Here is a 14,908-nt window from a genome sequence, read left to right as displayed (position 1 = left end):
TCCCAACATATGGCATGCCTAAACAAAGACTGTGCTAAAATTTCAAGCAGCTGCGATGAGTAGTTGCTGAGAAAACTACGACCAAAATTTGCTAAGTATGATACGGACAGATGCACGGATAAACAGGAAGTTGACATCTGATTTGTTCCAAAAATGAATCCCATTATATGGCATGCCTAAACAAAGATTGTGCTAAAATTTCAAGCATCTGCAATGAGTAGTTGCTGAGAAAACTATGACCAAAAATTTGTTATGTATGATACAGACAGACGCACGGATAAACAGGAAGTTGACATCGGATTAGTACAAAAATGAATCCCACCATATGGCATGCCTAAACAAAGATTGTGCTAAAATTTCAAGCATCTGCAATGAGTAGTTGCTGAGAAAACCACGACCAAAATTTTTTATGTATGGTACGGACAGACGCAAGGATAAACGGGAAGTTGACATCGGATTCGTATAAAAATGAATCCCACCATATGGCATGCCTAAACAAAGATTGTGCTAAAATTTCAAGCATCTGCAATGAGTAGTTGCTGAGAAAACTATGACCAAAATTTGTTATGTATGATACAGACAGACGCACGGATAAACAGGAAGTTGACATCGGATTAGTACAAAAATGAATCCCACCATATGGCATGCCTAAACAAAGACTGTGCTAAAATTTCAAGCATCTGCAATGAGTAGGTGCTGAGAAAACCACGACCAAAATTTTTTATGTATGGTACGGACAGACGCACGGATAAACGGGAAGTTGACATCGGATTCGTATAAAAATGAATCCCACCATATGGCATGCCTAAACAAAGATTGTGCTAAAATTTCAAGCATCTGCAATGAGTAGTTCCTGAGAAAACCGCGACCAAAATTTTTAATGTATGGTACGGACAGACGCACGGATAAACAGGAAGTTGACATCGGATTCGTACAAAAATGAATCCCACCATATGGCATGCCTAAACAAAGATTGTGCTAAAATTTCAAGCACCTGCAATGAGTAGTTGCTGAGAAAACAGCGACCAAAATTTGTTACGGACAGACAGACGGACGGACAGACAGACAGACACACAAGGGTAAAACAGTATACCCCCCTCTCCTTCGGAGCGGGGGTATAACAAGTACAGACATACATGTATATATAAATACTGTTTATATGTCAGACAAGGAGAAATGTGTATTTGAGCCTCTGACAGACAATGAGAAAAGTTCATTTGAGCCTCTGACTCTGGTGAAGTTAAAACACAGAAAATTATGGTATACACTATATACACAAACTTATTTTAATTCAGATGGGTTTACATGTTAGATAAAGAATATTTATGTACATGCAAGTCTTACTTAGGACTGACTTCCTGAAGTTTTTCCTCACTACTTGTATTCATACTATCCATCATCACTTTGGAGGCAGGGAAGAGGAAGTCATGCAAGATATCATACACTAAAACTCTCCCTGTAAAACATTGTAAGTCAGGATTTATCACAGTCTTCAATCTGTATATTTCTAAAGTGGAAACTGCTATAAAGAAAATCTTAGATCCACCTCCAGATTTAACTGACTATACTCACCATGCTCCTCTGGATCCACCCCTTCACAAGTAAGTAGTGTGGTGATGAGCTTCAGGTGGCCAGCTAGCAGACTGTTATCTGTGTCTGACATATCAGGATGCAGGGAGGGGACATAATTCCCCAGCCATGCTACCTCATCCTCCAGCATGTTTGGAGGGTCTAGCTGTAGCTTTGTCTGGTCCTCCTCTATCAGCACAAAGGACATCAAAATCAGACTATAAAGGGGGGGGGGGGGGTTACAACACAAAGGACATTAAAATCAGACGATAAAGGGAGGATACTCTATCCTTCATTAACTTTTACCTCTTTATACAGTGCAGGTACAAAAGTACAGTATGAACTTGTATACTCACTTGAAAGTCCTTCAAGAAGTTTACAAAGAAGATCAAAGTATTGACTGCATTGACCCAGCAACCTGGATATATAAGGGTATATAGATCACTGATTATTACAGTCTAGTTTTACAATACTGTATAAACCAATTTTCTTAACAGCACATTTTTTTTTGGCACTGTTATCATTCAAACATAAATGGATCAAATTTCTTTTGTGACTTCTCTTTCCGAATACATGTACATGTAAGTGCATGCATTTGCATTCAAAATATATGTACATGTATATACAATGTATAATGTTTATTTTTTATGCTGACAAAGTTTTAATTTCTTTGTTGTCACGAAACTCATATAAAAGTTAATAACTCACAAGCAGAGGAGAGTTGATTATAGCCAAGTAAAAATAGAAATTACACATTTGCTTTAATTTTCACAGGTCTAAAGACTGCTGTACGTTTTCATTTTCAACTTCTTAGAGAGAGATTTATTCTTACACTAACCTTTGGCTTACACCACGAGCAGAGGCAGAAGACACCCAGAATGGGACGTGGGCTTTCAGCAGCAGCTGCAGCATAAAGTGGTGAGGTGTACGCTGCAATGTACACTCCGTCTGACTCAGGAGAAAAAACTGCTCCAGAGCAGCATTTCGTATGTCACCATTAGAACAACCAACCAAAATATCAATGATAAAGTCACTAGTGCAGGGCAGGGAATAAAAAGAGGCTGTAAAAGACAATCATCACATTCAGAAACCAGTATTGAGTGTAACTACCGTATATGTATTATATATAGCACGTACAATATTTGGCAACAAGTTACTGAAGAATGGATAATTTTAATTTTCAAATTTATGAAAAGTCTTAACAGAGAGTTTGTTTGCACACAAAATTGACCTGCACAGCAGTTCAGATGCAACAATCATATCAACAATGATGTACTTTAACTGTACATGTAATTCAGCAATCTAACATCATTTGTTAAGCTTCCAAAATATACTGCCTCTACATACTTTTCTATATACTTACAAATAAGTTCACATCTGATTTGTAGACAGGTTATGAGGATCTCTAGGGCCTCCCGGGCTATATTACAGTCCTTTGTGGGGATGTCCTGGGCCTTGGCACACACACCCGCATGTAGACTTTGTCCGTCACTCTCACTTTCACTGGCAGTACTCCCTATAAAACAGAAATAACATCATACAATGCATTCTGATTAAACACATAGATTTTTTTACACTCAGAAAATCAATTCATGCTACATTTAATTTCATCCCAAGTCGTATCAACTTTAGAACTTTAACAAGAGGCATGCACAAAGGTTATTGTACACAAATTGACATGTCAATCTTACCTGAACTACTCTGTCTGCTCCTCCTACCATGACCCATTGTGCTGTCAATCATTGCCTGAGTGGTGCCAATAAGGTGGAGCCTACCCGCTGCTGCTGCCCATGTGACTCTCATAAAACAGGATACTGTTTCTGTGAAGGTGTGAACATCCATGGTCTACAAATAATCGGCATTGTATTAAGTGTTTGTAAATGTCTTTATTTCTGAACATTTTTTGAAAAATTTTGTGAATACCTTTTCCATGAAAATTGAAAAATTATTTGACAAGTTGTACCTGTACAGCATGACTTCCAGCAGAATGCTTGTTAAATGATGCATTATGAGGAGATGATGACAGAATTGAGCCAGAGGCTGACTTAGCGTCCTCACTAATACCATGGCCATCATCCATTTCCATGGACACTGTTTGCCCACACAACAGAAAGCGGGCCAGCTGCAGACATATTGAGTAACACCCCTGCCTGATGGTGTAGTTCACCTCAGGGGCTAAGGACTCTGCCTGAAGGACATTTACCACCATCTGTAGACCCCCCACTGACAGGAAGTCATCACAGAAAGCCTGACTACTTATTCTTGTAGCCAGGTCAACACTAATGGGCATAAGCTTACTGCTCAGCACCTACAAAATTTTGTAACTTGTAAAAAACTTTTTTTCATCATAAACCAATCTCAACCAATTTGCATGGTTGTGAATTGTACATGCATTAAGAACTAATATGTGTCAAACAATGTGTGCAACCAAACATACCTCTAGATTATACAGAACACGGAATGCTGACATATCCTGAGCACTGGCATCAAACAGAGACCTCAAAATATCCTTGGGAGGTAAACGAGGGCTAGGAAGTGGAGAGGCAGAAGTGGATTTTCTAGGACTGGCTCTTGGGCTAATATCATCTCCTGAAGCACCTTGCTTCAGCCCCTTAACAGTGGAAATATGTGGTAAGAACAAATTGATACACACTATGGTTTAATACAACAACAATACAAATATATATCAGCAGAATACATGAATAGGCAAAACAATGCTGCTCTGACAAATGCAATAAAAATAATATATGTTGTTAAGAAGTGGGCTAGACAAATTAGCTGTCTATATTCCTTGTCCTTACCCTATTGCCGACATTTTCCAGGGTTTCTGAGATGTGTGGATCTGTTGGTATTAACATCAATAACTTCCTCACTCTATGTGTTATTCTGTTACCAAAGATGATAAAGATTAATCAAATTTTTAACATACACGTACATCATTCACTTGTATACCTGAGTTTTTACAGACCATTTACATGTAAAATTTCTATAATAAAAACATAAAGTACATTTATAAACATGTATATCTAAGAGTAAATAAATATATAGATATACATTTTATGAAAAAGATAAATCAAATCTTTCATTAATTCATCTGAAAAAAAATGCTAAAAACCACTAAAGTATGATATATTTGACTTCACCTGGACTCATCTAGATCTGCCAGCTGATACAACATATCAAAGACCTGGCCTTCAATCGCCATGACAACGCCAGGCAACATTTTCTCTTGCTCCAAGTCAAAGCTCTGTTTTGATGTTGGAGTCATTGGCTGCAAAAGGTTCACACTAGTTTTCAAAATTACATTTACATAAGTTATTGAATAAATATTAGTTTCAAATGACAAAAAAGAAAAACAGAAGAGATTTAATGGATTTACAAATCAACAAATTCACACCTGCTCTACTGCTTCAAGTTACCCAAGACAAGCGGGAGATAATAAAGTTTAATACCAAGAGATTAAATTCTGTGAGATAATGTGAAAATCTTAAAAATCTTAAAAATTTGTCTTCAAAAGTAATAACATTATACCTCTTTCCCTATGGGTTGCATTGTTGGTTGTGCAAGACGGACTTGTATCAACTGATTGTCTTCAAATTCCAACTGGTGCAGAAGTTTCTGGTTCTTCTGGGCATCCAGCTAAAAAGTATTGTAAACAAATATGATATTTACAATAGAGACCACTATAACAGAATAGCAAAAGTTATCTGTATGATAATACAGTCTCACCATCTTGTCCTGAGCCACTATCTGCACATTGTCCATTGGTTGTCGGAGTTTGTTAGCAATTCGAGCCCTGACAGAACTCAAAGTCTCATTACCATGGCACTATAGAAAAAAAAAATCTCCAATATGTAACAGAATAAACTTACAGTTTTTGGTTATGATTTTAATTCTAAGCATTGAACAAATCCAGTCAATTATAGAGGTGTAGATTTTCTGGAATTCTGTATTGCTTTCCCCCCCCCCCCCTTCTTTTAACTGAATTTTTAAAACGTTTATACCGAGATAAGATACTGACCAATAACATGAATTCCTGTTTGGGTGACTCGCAGGTGATCATGAGGTTAATCTGCAGCCCATGGAAGGACGCACCGTGAGGTAGGATGGTTCTGGTCGTCTGGTGGTTCTCCTCCACATTCAGGACATAAACCTCTGCAATCCACAGCAGCCGTTCAATGTTCATCAGTTTGATGGACCTAAAATGATCCAATGAAAATCCTCTTCAACTCAGTCAGCATCATCTTCGCAAGCCAAGGGTTTCTGATACACTACTCTCCTCATAAACCCTTGGAATATGGTGCTGACAAAAGACGGGATTGTTTTTGTCACGTGATCATGATTCTTACCAGGTACGCACAGATTGCGTCATCGACAGAAATAAAAAGCGTATTTAAAAAAAAATTGTTTTTAAAGAATAATTAACAAGAAGGTATTGAGTTATGTTATTTTATTTAAACATGTAAAAATGCAAATCTACATCTTCAGTATTGATTCTTAATCACATATTTTGCATGTTGCTTTAGAAATTGGATGACACCATATTGCTATTCATAGAATGGCATGTTATCCTACGGATCATTGTTTACTTGCGTTTTACATTACCGATATTAAAGAGTCAAGATATATCCCGAACGCAAATATCGTTATTTACAAAAAACAATTGCTGATGGGTCGAACGATGTCAATCAACTCCAATCACAACTTGAGAAAAAAATCCCAACTTTTTTTAACACCGTATGCCAAGGGCTTATGTGGAGAGTAGTGTATCAGAAGCCCTTGGCTAGCGAAGATGAGTCAGCATTAATGGCTCTGTCATATATTATCAACTGCCTAAATTCATCAAATGAAATAAGATCTTCCCTTTTAATACACAATTTAGCATATTGCATTTAAAATGTTAAAATTATGTGTTTGTATTATTCAAGTGAAATTTGATAGATCTTTGTGAACCTTATTGCCTCAGCACCTACCTTGAAGGTGGTGGAACATTAGCTACTTCTTTCACAATGGCTGCCGTTAATGTTTTGGTTGCCCAGGTAACGGCCTGAGCAATAGCTGTTCCCCCCATCCCTATCATAGCTGCCTGAAATCACAAGCAACTCTGTATGAGGAAAAATAACTAAAAAATATGCATAGCAAACACAACAGATAATTTGAGACTCATTTCAAATACTGCATAAGCATTGATTACCTCTAATCTATTGGAACACTCAGATATAAACTTTTTGTGTAGACTCACTGTGTCCTAAAAACATTTAACAAACATGTGTCAGACACTGTTAAAAATATTTCAGAAACAAAGTATCATGTGACAATTCTTAGATCAGCCATACTCCTGAGTTTTTACTTAACACTAACCTTTTTGAGTCTGATAGCAAGATTGGTATAACTAACACAAAGCAGAAGCTGAATGGCTTTGTCTGCAATGGACTCATCTGGAGTGTTTAAACAGATCTCCCAGATGTAGTCCAAACCAAGCAATTCATATTTCTCTACTATCTGTGAATAAACAAAAAGTCCTCTTTGTTCACAATGTACAATCAGTGTCAAATAAAGTATGGAACTCAAAACTGCATATATAAACATACATAAAGAAGAATGTTAAACCCAGTATAAAGAAAATCTGTAACAGATTCTGATTTACCAGTCTACTTCCATCTGTCTTTAGTCGATGCTCATACTTGTTCACATTTTCAAAGAAGTTTTTAAAGCAGGTGAAACCTGTGGAAAACAATTCAAAATTTAAATTACATTTGTAAATACAACTGCAATTACATTAGTCATCTTCATGTACATTAGCCTTATGCAAAAAAATCCATTAATTTGAACAAATACTGTATAGAGGGAAAATAACTCGTGGTGTTAACATTCGCTATATTCACGGTGTTAAAAAATCCGGGAATTCAAGAAACGGTGAATAAGTTTTCAACAACCTCCATGTTTTATTTGGAAATCTGAGAATAGACTATGATAGGTATATATACGTACAGTGCATGGTCATTCAGTAATTACGAGTAGAACTTTTTCTTCAATTATTTTAAATAATTATCTAGTTTTACTTTCATTCAAATCAGCAGATAATAACCTGTATTTATTGTTAAAAATCTGTTTAAATAGGCATCGCTACGTTTCATCCATCAAACCACATGAGTCATGAGTTTTGAATATCCGTGCGTATCTAACATTACCACATGTATTTATTACAATTAAGCATTATCATGCATATCATTTTTTTTCCCAGACATTTTAGTTTTTAAAAAAAATCATTCAAATAACTGTTGATCTTGCTGAAGATATGGAAGGATATTATTTCGTCGACCTACATTAACAAATTTACTACAGTCCAGTGGTTTTTCGCTGCAATGTGTTATCCCTTCGGAAAGAAGATCTTGGGGTGTACATGCACTCATCATATTAGCATATAGAAAAGTTATTCGACGTTTATAGTCTCAGACTTTTAATAATTGTTTTGATTAATTGTCAATTTAATTACTAGATCTAATCATTTTATATAAACCTACCCTGTTGTTCATGAAGTGAATACATAACGCTGATTACATAATGTAAGCTATGCATTAGATAAAACGGATAAAAACAAGGGATGTAACTGTTATTATAGGCCATCTCCGTGAATTCAACAAACTGCGATCGTGTCAAAGGAGAGAAAAACGTGAAAATTACAACCAGTGAAATTAATCCCCTATACAGTAGGCGAATCTTTCTCTGTGAGTTTTGAAGGGTCTAACTTATGAAGAAATAGACATACATTTTGTGAGTCTTGATGGGTATAAATTTATAAATAGACACACCTCTTAAAATGTGAGTTTTGATGGGTATAAATTTCTAAATAGACAAACCTCTTTTAATGTGAGTTTTGATGGGTATAAATTTCTAAATAGACTTCTATGTAAGAGTTGAACTAAGACACATCTTTCTCTGTGAGTTTTGATGGGTATTTTCTAAATAGACACATAACTTTCTATGTAAGAGTTGAACTAATCGACACACCTTTCTCTGTGAGTTTTGATGGGTCCAGTTTCAACAGCTCTTTCTGGAACAATTGATTCTGGGTCTCCATCTCCAGATCTGGTAAACCTTTACTGAACCACTCAAAGCAAGTCTGTGAAAACATTCAATAAGATAAGAAATATTTCTATCTACTTCTCAGTGCATTACTAACCTCTCTATAGTAAAATACAGATACATGTAATGTAGATCACTAAATTTTTACGACACCTTATTTTCGTGAGATACTCATTTACTCTTTATTAGCGACACAAAATTTTAACAAATTGTGGTTATTGCTCTATATTATCTTTCGAATTACTAATATATGCGAGAATGAAATTTTCACGAGCACTTTGTGTAGTGTAATTACACGAAAATAAAGTTCTCGTGAACAAAAAGTAATTTACTGTAACAGTATTTTCATTTACTTCTCGGTGCATCACTGACCTCTCTATCCCACTGGCAGGCATCAGAATTAGCAATCAGTGTCCCCCAGATATCCCGGGCCCGACTCCAGGGGAGGTAGAGGGCACCCTCCTGTAGTGTGTACTGGAGAAACTGTAGATGTGTTGTCACAAACTATAAAATAAGTAGGTACACTACAGTCAGATTGACATTTTTTTCCCTTTTGCCCAAGCACTTACTTGTATGTGTATATATATGTATTTTAATATGAAATAAAATCAAGGGCTGTTATTGATGGACATGATGTTATACCATATAAGTGAAATTTTTAGCGAGACGAAAATTTTAATTGCAGCTAAATACATACAGACTAAAGTAGTGTAAAGCTTTATTGAAACGTGTACTTTCAATTCTTTTTGTTTTTTGTTTGAATCAATGGTTTACCAGTAATTCAAGGTACAATATTTACAAAAATACTTTTCATTAAGTTTGTGTTGTTTTTATTAAAGCTGAACACGCTTCGTAAAAAGAATCTGTCCGCCATATTCGATTGGACTCTCACTATATCTGAGGGCCTGTAAAGAATGCGAAGAGTATACCCTGGTGCTGATATCTTAGATAGTAATATCGAAAATGTCGTACGCCTATTTACGAGTCGTGTTCAGCTTTAAACACTCAGTAGAGTACTTGTGCTTTTCATATGATGCTCATTATCTAAATCAGTAATTTTTTTCACCAATATTTCCATACTGAAATTCTCCTCAAAGACAGCCCTATCTCAAATTGAAGGATTAAAACTTTTCATCTTGATCTTCAATTAACAATAAAAAATGTTATCCTTTCTTCCACAAGTACTGTACTATCCATACCTCAGAGTGTGGGTATCTAGCATCTACAATACTGTCAGGTCCTAACTGACCATCGCCCACCGTGGACTGGGCTTGTTTGTGAAGTTTGATCAAACTCTGGGTCACCAGCTTGATGATATCATGATTTTTGTTCAATTCATGTAAAATACCCTGAAATTCAAAGTAAGCATCAATAAACAACAGAAAAGTGTTGAAAACCAACATAAATTATTCAAAACTTTTGCACTGCATAAATATTTATCTTACCGGGTCTCTACCAGCAATAGATACTTACTTTAGGTCTCTATCAGCTATAGATACTTACTTTAGGTCTCTATCAGCAATAGATACTTACTTTCGGTCTCTACTTACTTTAGGTCTCTATCAGCAATAGATACTTACTTTGGGTCTCTATCAGCAATTGATACTTACTTTAGGTCTCTATCAGCAATTGATACTTACTTTAGGTCTCTATCAGCAATAGATACTTACTTTCGGTCTCTATCAGCAATAGATACTTACTTTAGGTCTCTATCAGCAATTGATACTTACTTTAGGTCTCTATCAGCAATGGATACTTACTTTAGGTCTCTATCAGCAATAGATACTTACTTTAGGTCTCTATCAGCAATAGATACTTACCTTCTCTGATTTATGGTTATTTTGCTTCATTATGTTTTTGCAAATATTGAGCAGCTGTTTCAGTGAGGGTAGGACACAGGCACCCTGTTAATTACAAAGTAAAGCCAAGTATGTATAAAATACAGACACCAAAGCAAATAACTCTAATCAGCCATTGGTTACTTTACATCACTGACCTTTTTAATGTCCTCCACACACTTGATGACATAGTTCCGCTTGACTTGTTCTCTTACACTGAATGAGTCACTAAGAATGGCCAGGTGCTCCTCCAGTGCTAACTCTATCAGTTGCCTTGACAACGTTGGTAAATGAGAGAGGTCCCACAATAATTCCAGTACCTGGTCATCAACAATTTCAACTTTACTTGTGTTATACTGACATTAGCACAAAATACCAATATGACACCTTTTAATGAATTACTTTAAATGGGGTAAAGATGAGCTTTCTTCCTTACCCTGGTGGTAGTTTTAGGTTCCTTGGCATCCCTTCCTATTTTACCAATAAGACGTAGTAGTTTCTCCTTCATACGATTGTGGTCATCCTGCCATTTCTGTCATAAAACAGTGATAACAACACAGAAGATATTCCAAGTCCATAGGATATTTTTATCATTATCATTTAAGTCATTGACATAATTTTACTCTGTACTTTACCTTCTGAATCAACAGAAACAGGTGCTCTAGCTGGACAGAGTCAAACTTGACAGCTGCTGCAGCAATGATGGAGTGAATATTGTCTATCACATGATTGGTCTGGCCAACCTGTCATGGTAAGAAATAAAAGCTTTTCATAACATTTTAATTCTTAATTTTCTAACAAGACACAAATGCATTCTATTCTACAGCTGTATTCTCCAACCATAGCAAAAAGACTCAATTTTACCTGCATTTTCCAGATCATGGCCAGTTCTTCTGTAGTTATTTCAGATCCAAGAAAGTCCACTATACCCTTCACCTTCTCACAATACTGGACTTGGTCGATGTTACCTGAGTTAGAAACATGACTTCTTACAAAGAAACTGACAAGATGACCACCCTACACATCCTTTCATATGACCTGTTACTGTTACTAAATGCTTAGAAAAAATTAACTCCTAACAAGGAATATATGTTAAAATGGACCATGCTTACCTTCTAGAGCTATAGATAAAACTTTGTTTTCCACCAACCAATTTAAAATTGTTTTGTAATCTATAGCTGTCTTGGAAACTTTATTAGATGTAGCATCTTCTATCAACTTTGTCACCTATGTATGATACAAATAATTAATGTTATAAAATATACAATTTCCTCCATTTTTAAAAAATTGATTGAGACCCTAAATTAAATTAGAATTTCTAAAATTAAACTTGTGCTTTACCTCCTTCAATGCATTCATCCGAGCATTAAAATGTGGAGATTTCAACATTCTGAGCGCGACTTCCAGGCGAAGGTCATCAAGAGATTCTGTGTGATTTGGCCACATCTGTATACATAACAACTTCATAGAGGCCAGCAGGTCTGACACACTACCAATTTTCTAAAAGAAAACAAAAAAATAAATTTGCTTCATATAAAATATGCAATGAGGCAACAGTACTAGATAAAATATGCATATCCCTGATGTTTACTGATGTAAAATCTGGCAGACATAACGAAAAGGATCTGAAAGGATTTCTTTAATGGAACTACCTTACAAAATGATAAGAACATCTAATACATTATAGAAGTTGTTAAGATGTGCCATGAAGTAATTCCACTTTACCTCACATTAAATGAAGTCAACTACAGTGTATCAATAATTCCACTATCTCTAATAATCATCGATAATATTTATAAACGCAATTCCAAGTACATTACCAGGTATTCTGGTGCTCGTACCCCTCGTTTTTACGACTAGCTAACTCTACTTTAAATTCTCTTTCAGGTCCTTTTCCTCCAGATTCTGTTTGTACTTGATTGTTTTCTACCTTACCTTCTCTTTCAGGCCCTTTTCCTCCAGATTCTGTTTGTACTTGATTGTTTTCTACCTTACCTTCTCTTTCAGGCCCTTTTCCTCCAGATTCTGTATGTGCTTGATTGTTTTCTACCTTACCTTCTCTTTCAGGTCCTTTTCCTCCAGATTCTGTATGTACTTGATTGTTTTCTACCTTACCTTCTCTTTCAGGTCCTTTTCCTCCAGATTCTGTATGTTCTTGATGGTTTTCTACCTTACCTTCTCTTTCAGGTCCTTTTCCTCCAGATTCTGTATGTACTTGATTGTTTTCTCCATCCCTGGAGCCAGGATTTCTGTTACTACTTTAGGATTCAAGAACTCTGCACACATTCCAAACGGTCTCAGTAAAGCTGCCATAGACTGCAACCAAATAAAGTTTTTATTTTAGTATTTTTTTGGGGGGGTTACTCTCTCTCTCTCTCTCTCTCTCTCTCTCTCTCTCATATAAATTTTGTTTCCTTAACCAAAAAAATGATATATGCTAGTTTTGATCTTAACTTACTGGAGCATCCAAGTCTTCATTTTCAAGTAATTTTTTCACCAAGTTAAATCCACCTTTAAAAGCAAACTACAAAACAAGGCATGAGAAAATTAAAAAGCTTGACATCAAGAAGGATGAGAGAGAATACAGATGTTTATTCACCATTATTATTTTTTAAGACCATGATCTTAATTAATAACACAGCAATGGTAGAACCTATCTATACAGACAATGATCTTACACACACACACACACAGAGGCACATTATATAACTTTCAGTTAAGGCTAAGACACACCATCTGTGTAAGAACAACTATTGTTTTTGGGTAAGGCATAAATTAACTTGAAATCACTACAAAGAATGATAGCTTTAATACTGCTGCTTGGATGTTCACTTCAGATACCACACCTTTCTGAGCCCTGGGTAGCTCTGAGGCAGAGATCAAAATTATTAAACCTTATTGCACGTGTGCACTATATGGTCAATGATATGCAAAAACTAATTCTTGGCCATCTCTAAAACTGTAGGAGGAGTTCTGATGACAACAAATGGACAAGAAAAAATATATACTCCCATGTGATGTAGAAAGTGTGAGCATGATAGCAAACTCACCATACCCGATGAACATGTGTAAAGAAATGAAGTCCAATTCCAACTAATAAACATACAGACATACATATACTTGTATATGAATATATACATACCCTATTAATAGCATGAGTGAGCCAGCCATATGGGTCCTGAAAAATAATTCAACCAATGTATGTGTACCACATATGAAAAAAATATATAGATATATAATATCAAATGTTGACCATTAAAATACTTTTCAGGACTTTACCTCCATGGTAATTGAAACAAATAACTGCTAAATTGTAAGTTCATTCCAGCCTATTGTGTCAAATATACAATATAAATGAATTTTAAAAAGTAGTATTTATACATACACATATTTTACAAAATGTTTTAAAATTTGATTGATACATGTACTTGATCTACAGCCCATTTGTTGCCTACATTTATATGACTTACTACGGGTGATTGGTAACCTGACAGTGCAAATTCAACTTGTAATTGACATGCAAGAAATAATATCTGACATGAAGTCTGTCCAAACCCTGTAAAGCAGACTTGGTATATATAACTTTGTAGCTAACTTGTAGCCTGTTTTGAGAGTATATAGCAGACTTGGTATACATAATTTACAATTGCTGACTTGTCTTTCTAGACAATGCAAGAAAACTTGTATGTAACTTACAATAACTTGTAGCCAGGGCTCTCGATTCTCTATAATTGGGGCCGTTTAAAGGCCCCATTCCCAATTCAAAAAAGGTACCTTTTTCCCCAATTTAATGTTTTAATTTTCCCAATTGGTCACTTCATCAAATATTAAAGAACATGTAGTAAAATGTGTGGTTACTAAACTTGTTATTCATATTTCTCTATATTACAAAACAGAAATTTAGTTGATAACAACCACCAGTAACTCAATATATAATGAATTTAATGGATATTGTCTAGCTATGATTTTCCCAAATTTCCTCAAAAGGTCGATAATTTTCCCAGTTTTCACGGTCCCGGCCCCAGTCCCAAAAACTGGTGTGAGAGCCCTGGTAGCCCATACTGACAGCATGAGGACCTGTATGTGACTTCAATAGCTGACTTGTAGTCTTTGTTGACAGTGTAAGAAGACTTATATGTAACTTACAATACCTGACTTGTAAAATGTATTGACAGTGTAAGAAGACTTATATATGATTTACAATATCCAGTCTGTAGCCTGTGTTAACAGTGTAAAGCAGACTTGTATGTGACTTACAAAAGCTGACTTCTAACCCATGATGATTGTGTAAAGCAGACTTGTGACTTACAATACCTGACTTGTAGAATGTACTGACAGTGCAAGAAGACTTACATATATGATTTACAATATCCAGTCTGTAGCCTGTGTTAACAGTGTAAAGCAGACTTGTATAT

At 35.6% G+C, this 14,908-nt stretch overlaps 1 protein-coding gene across 2 annotated transcripts in view; it reads right to left on the bottom strand.

The window, feature by feature from the left end:
- Positions 1–14,908, bottom strand: part of LOC133184337 (ubiquitin carboxyl-terminal hydrolase 24-like) — a 376,170-nt gene that overhangs the window by 13,346 nt on the left and 347,916 nt on the right. Inside the window, exons 7-36 of one of the 2 annotated variants that reach the window (XM_061319369.1) lie at positions 13,636–13,671; positions 12,952–13,017; positions 12,669–12,809; positions 11,835–11,993; positions 11,606–11,720; positions 11,358–11,461; positions 11,129–11,236; positions 10,930–11,025; positions 10,652–10,813; positions 10,476–10,559; positions 9,855–10,004; positions 9,028–9,159; positions 8,581–8,692; positions 7,217–7,293; positions 6,931–7,071; positions 6,764–6,817; positions 6,543–6,655; positions 5,591–5,768; positions 5,299–5,397; positions 5,101–5,208; positions 4,713–4,840; positions 4,371–4,455; positions 4,007–4,180; positions 3,533–3,877; positions 3,261–3,414; positions 2,933–3,085; positions 2,408–2,630; positions 1,926–1,987; positions 1,573–1,758; positions 1,345–1,456 (exon numbers count right to left, since the gene is read on the bottom strand). In XM_061319369.1, the coding sequence (XP_061175353.1) occupies positions 1,345–1,456; positions 1,573–1,758; positions 1,926–1,987; positions 2,408–2,630; positions 2,933–3,085; positions 3,261–3,414; positions 3,533–3,877; positions 4,007–4,180; positions 4,371–4,455; positions 4,713–4,840; positions 5,101–5,208; positions 5,299–5,397; positions 5,591–5,768; positions 6,543–6,655; positions 6,764–6,817; positions 6,931–7,071; positions 7,217–7,293; positions 8,581–8,692; positions 9,028–9,159; positions 9,855–10,004; positions 10,476–10,559; positions 10,652–10,813; positions 10,930–11,025; positions 11,129–11,236; positions 11,358–11,461; positions 11,606–11,720; positions 11,835–11,993; positions 12,669–12,809; positions 12,952–13,017; positions 13,636–13,671 (3,857 nt within the window). Of the gene's footprint in view, positions 1–1,344; positions 1,457–1,572; positions 1,759–1,925; positions 1,988–2,407; positions 2,631–2,932; positions 3,086–3,260; positions 3,415–3,532; positions 3,878–4,006; positions 4,181–4,370; positions 4,456–4,712; positions 4,841–5,100; positions 5,209–5,298; positions 5,398–5,590; positions 5,769–6,542; positions 6,656–6,763; positions 6,818–6,930; positions 7,072–7,216; positions 7,294–8,580; positions 8,693–9,027; positions 9,160–9,854; positions 10,005–10,475; positions 10,560–10,651; positions 10,814–10,929; positions 11,026–11,128; positions 11,237–11,357; positions 11,462–11,605; positions 11,721–11,834; positions 11,994–12,548; positions 12,610–12,668; positions 12,810–12,951; positions 13,018–13,635; positions 13,672–14,908 lie in introns of those variants that run through there. The other variant, XM_061319370.1, reaches the window with a different exon arrangement.

Source organism: Saccostrea echinata, unplaced genomic scaffold (genome assembly GCF_033153115.1).
Source record: "Saccostrea echinata isolate AGI-Se365-2 ecotype Australia unplaced genomic scaffold, CSIRO_AGI_Sech_v1 ptg000010l, whole genome shotgun sequence".
NCBI lineage: Eukaryota > Metazoa > Mollusca > Bivalvia > Ostreida > Ostreidae > Saccostrea > Saccostrea echinata.
Note: the sequence above shows the minus strand (reverse complement) of the source record. Positions and strands in the feature narration are given on the sequence as shown.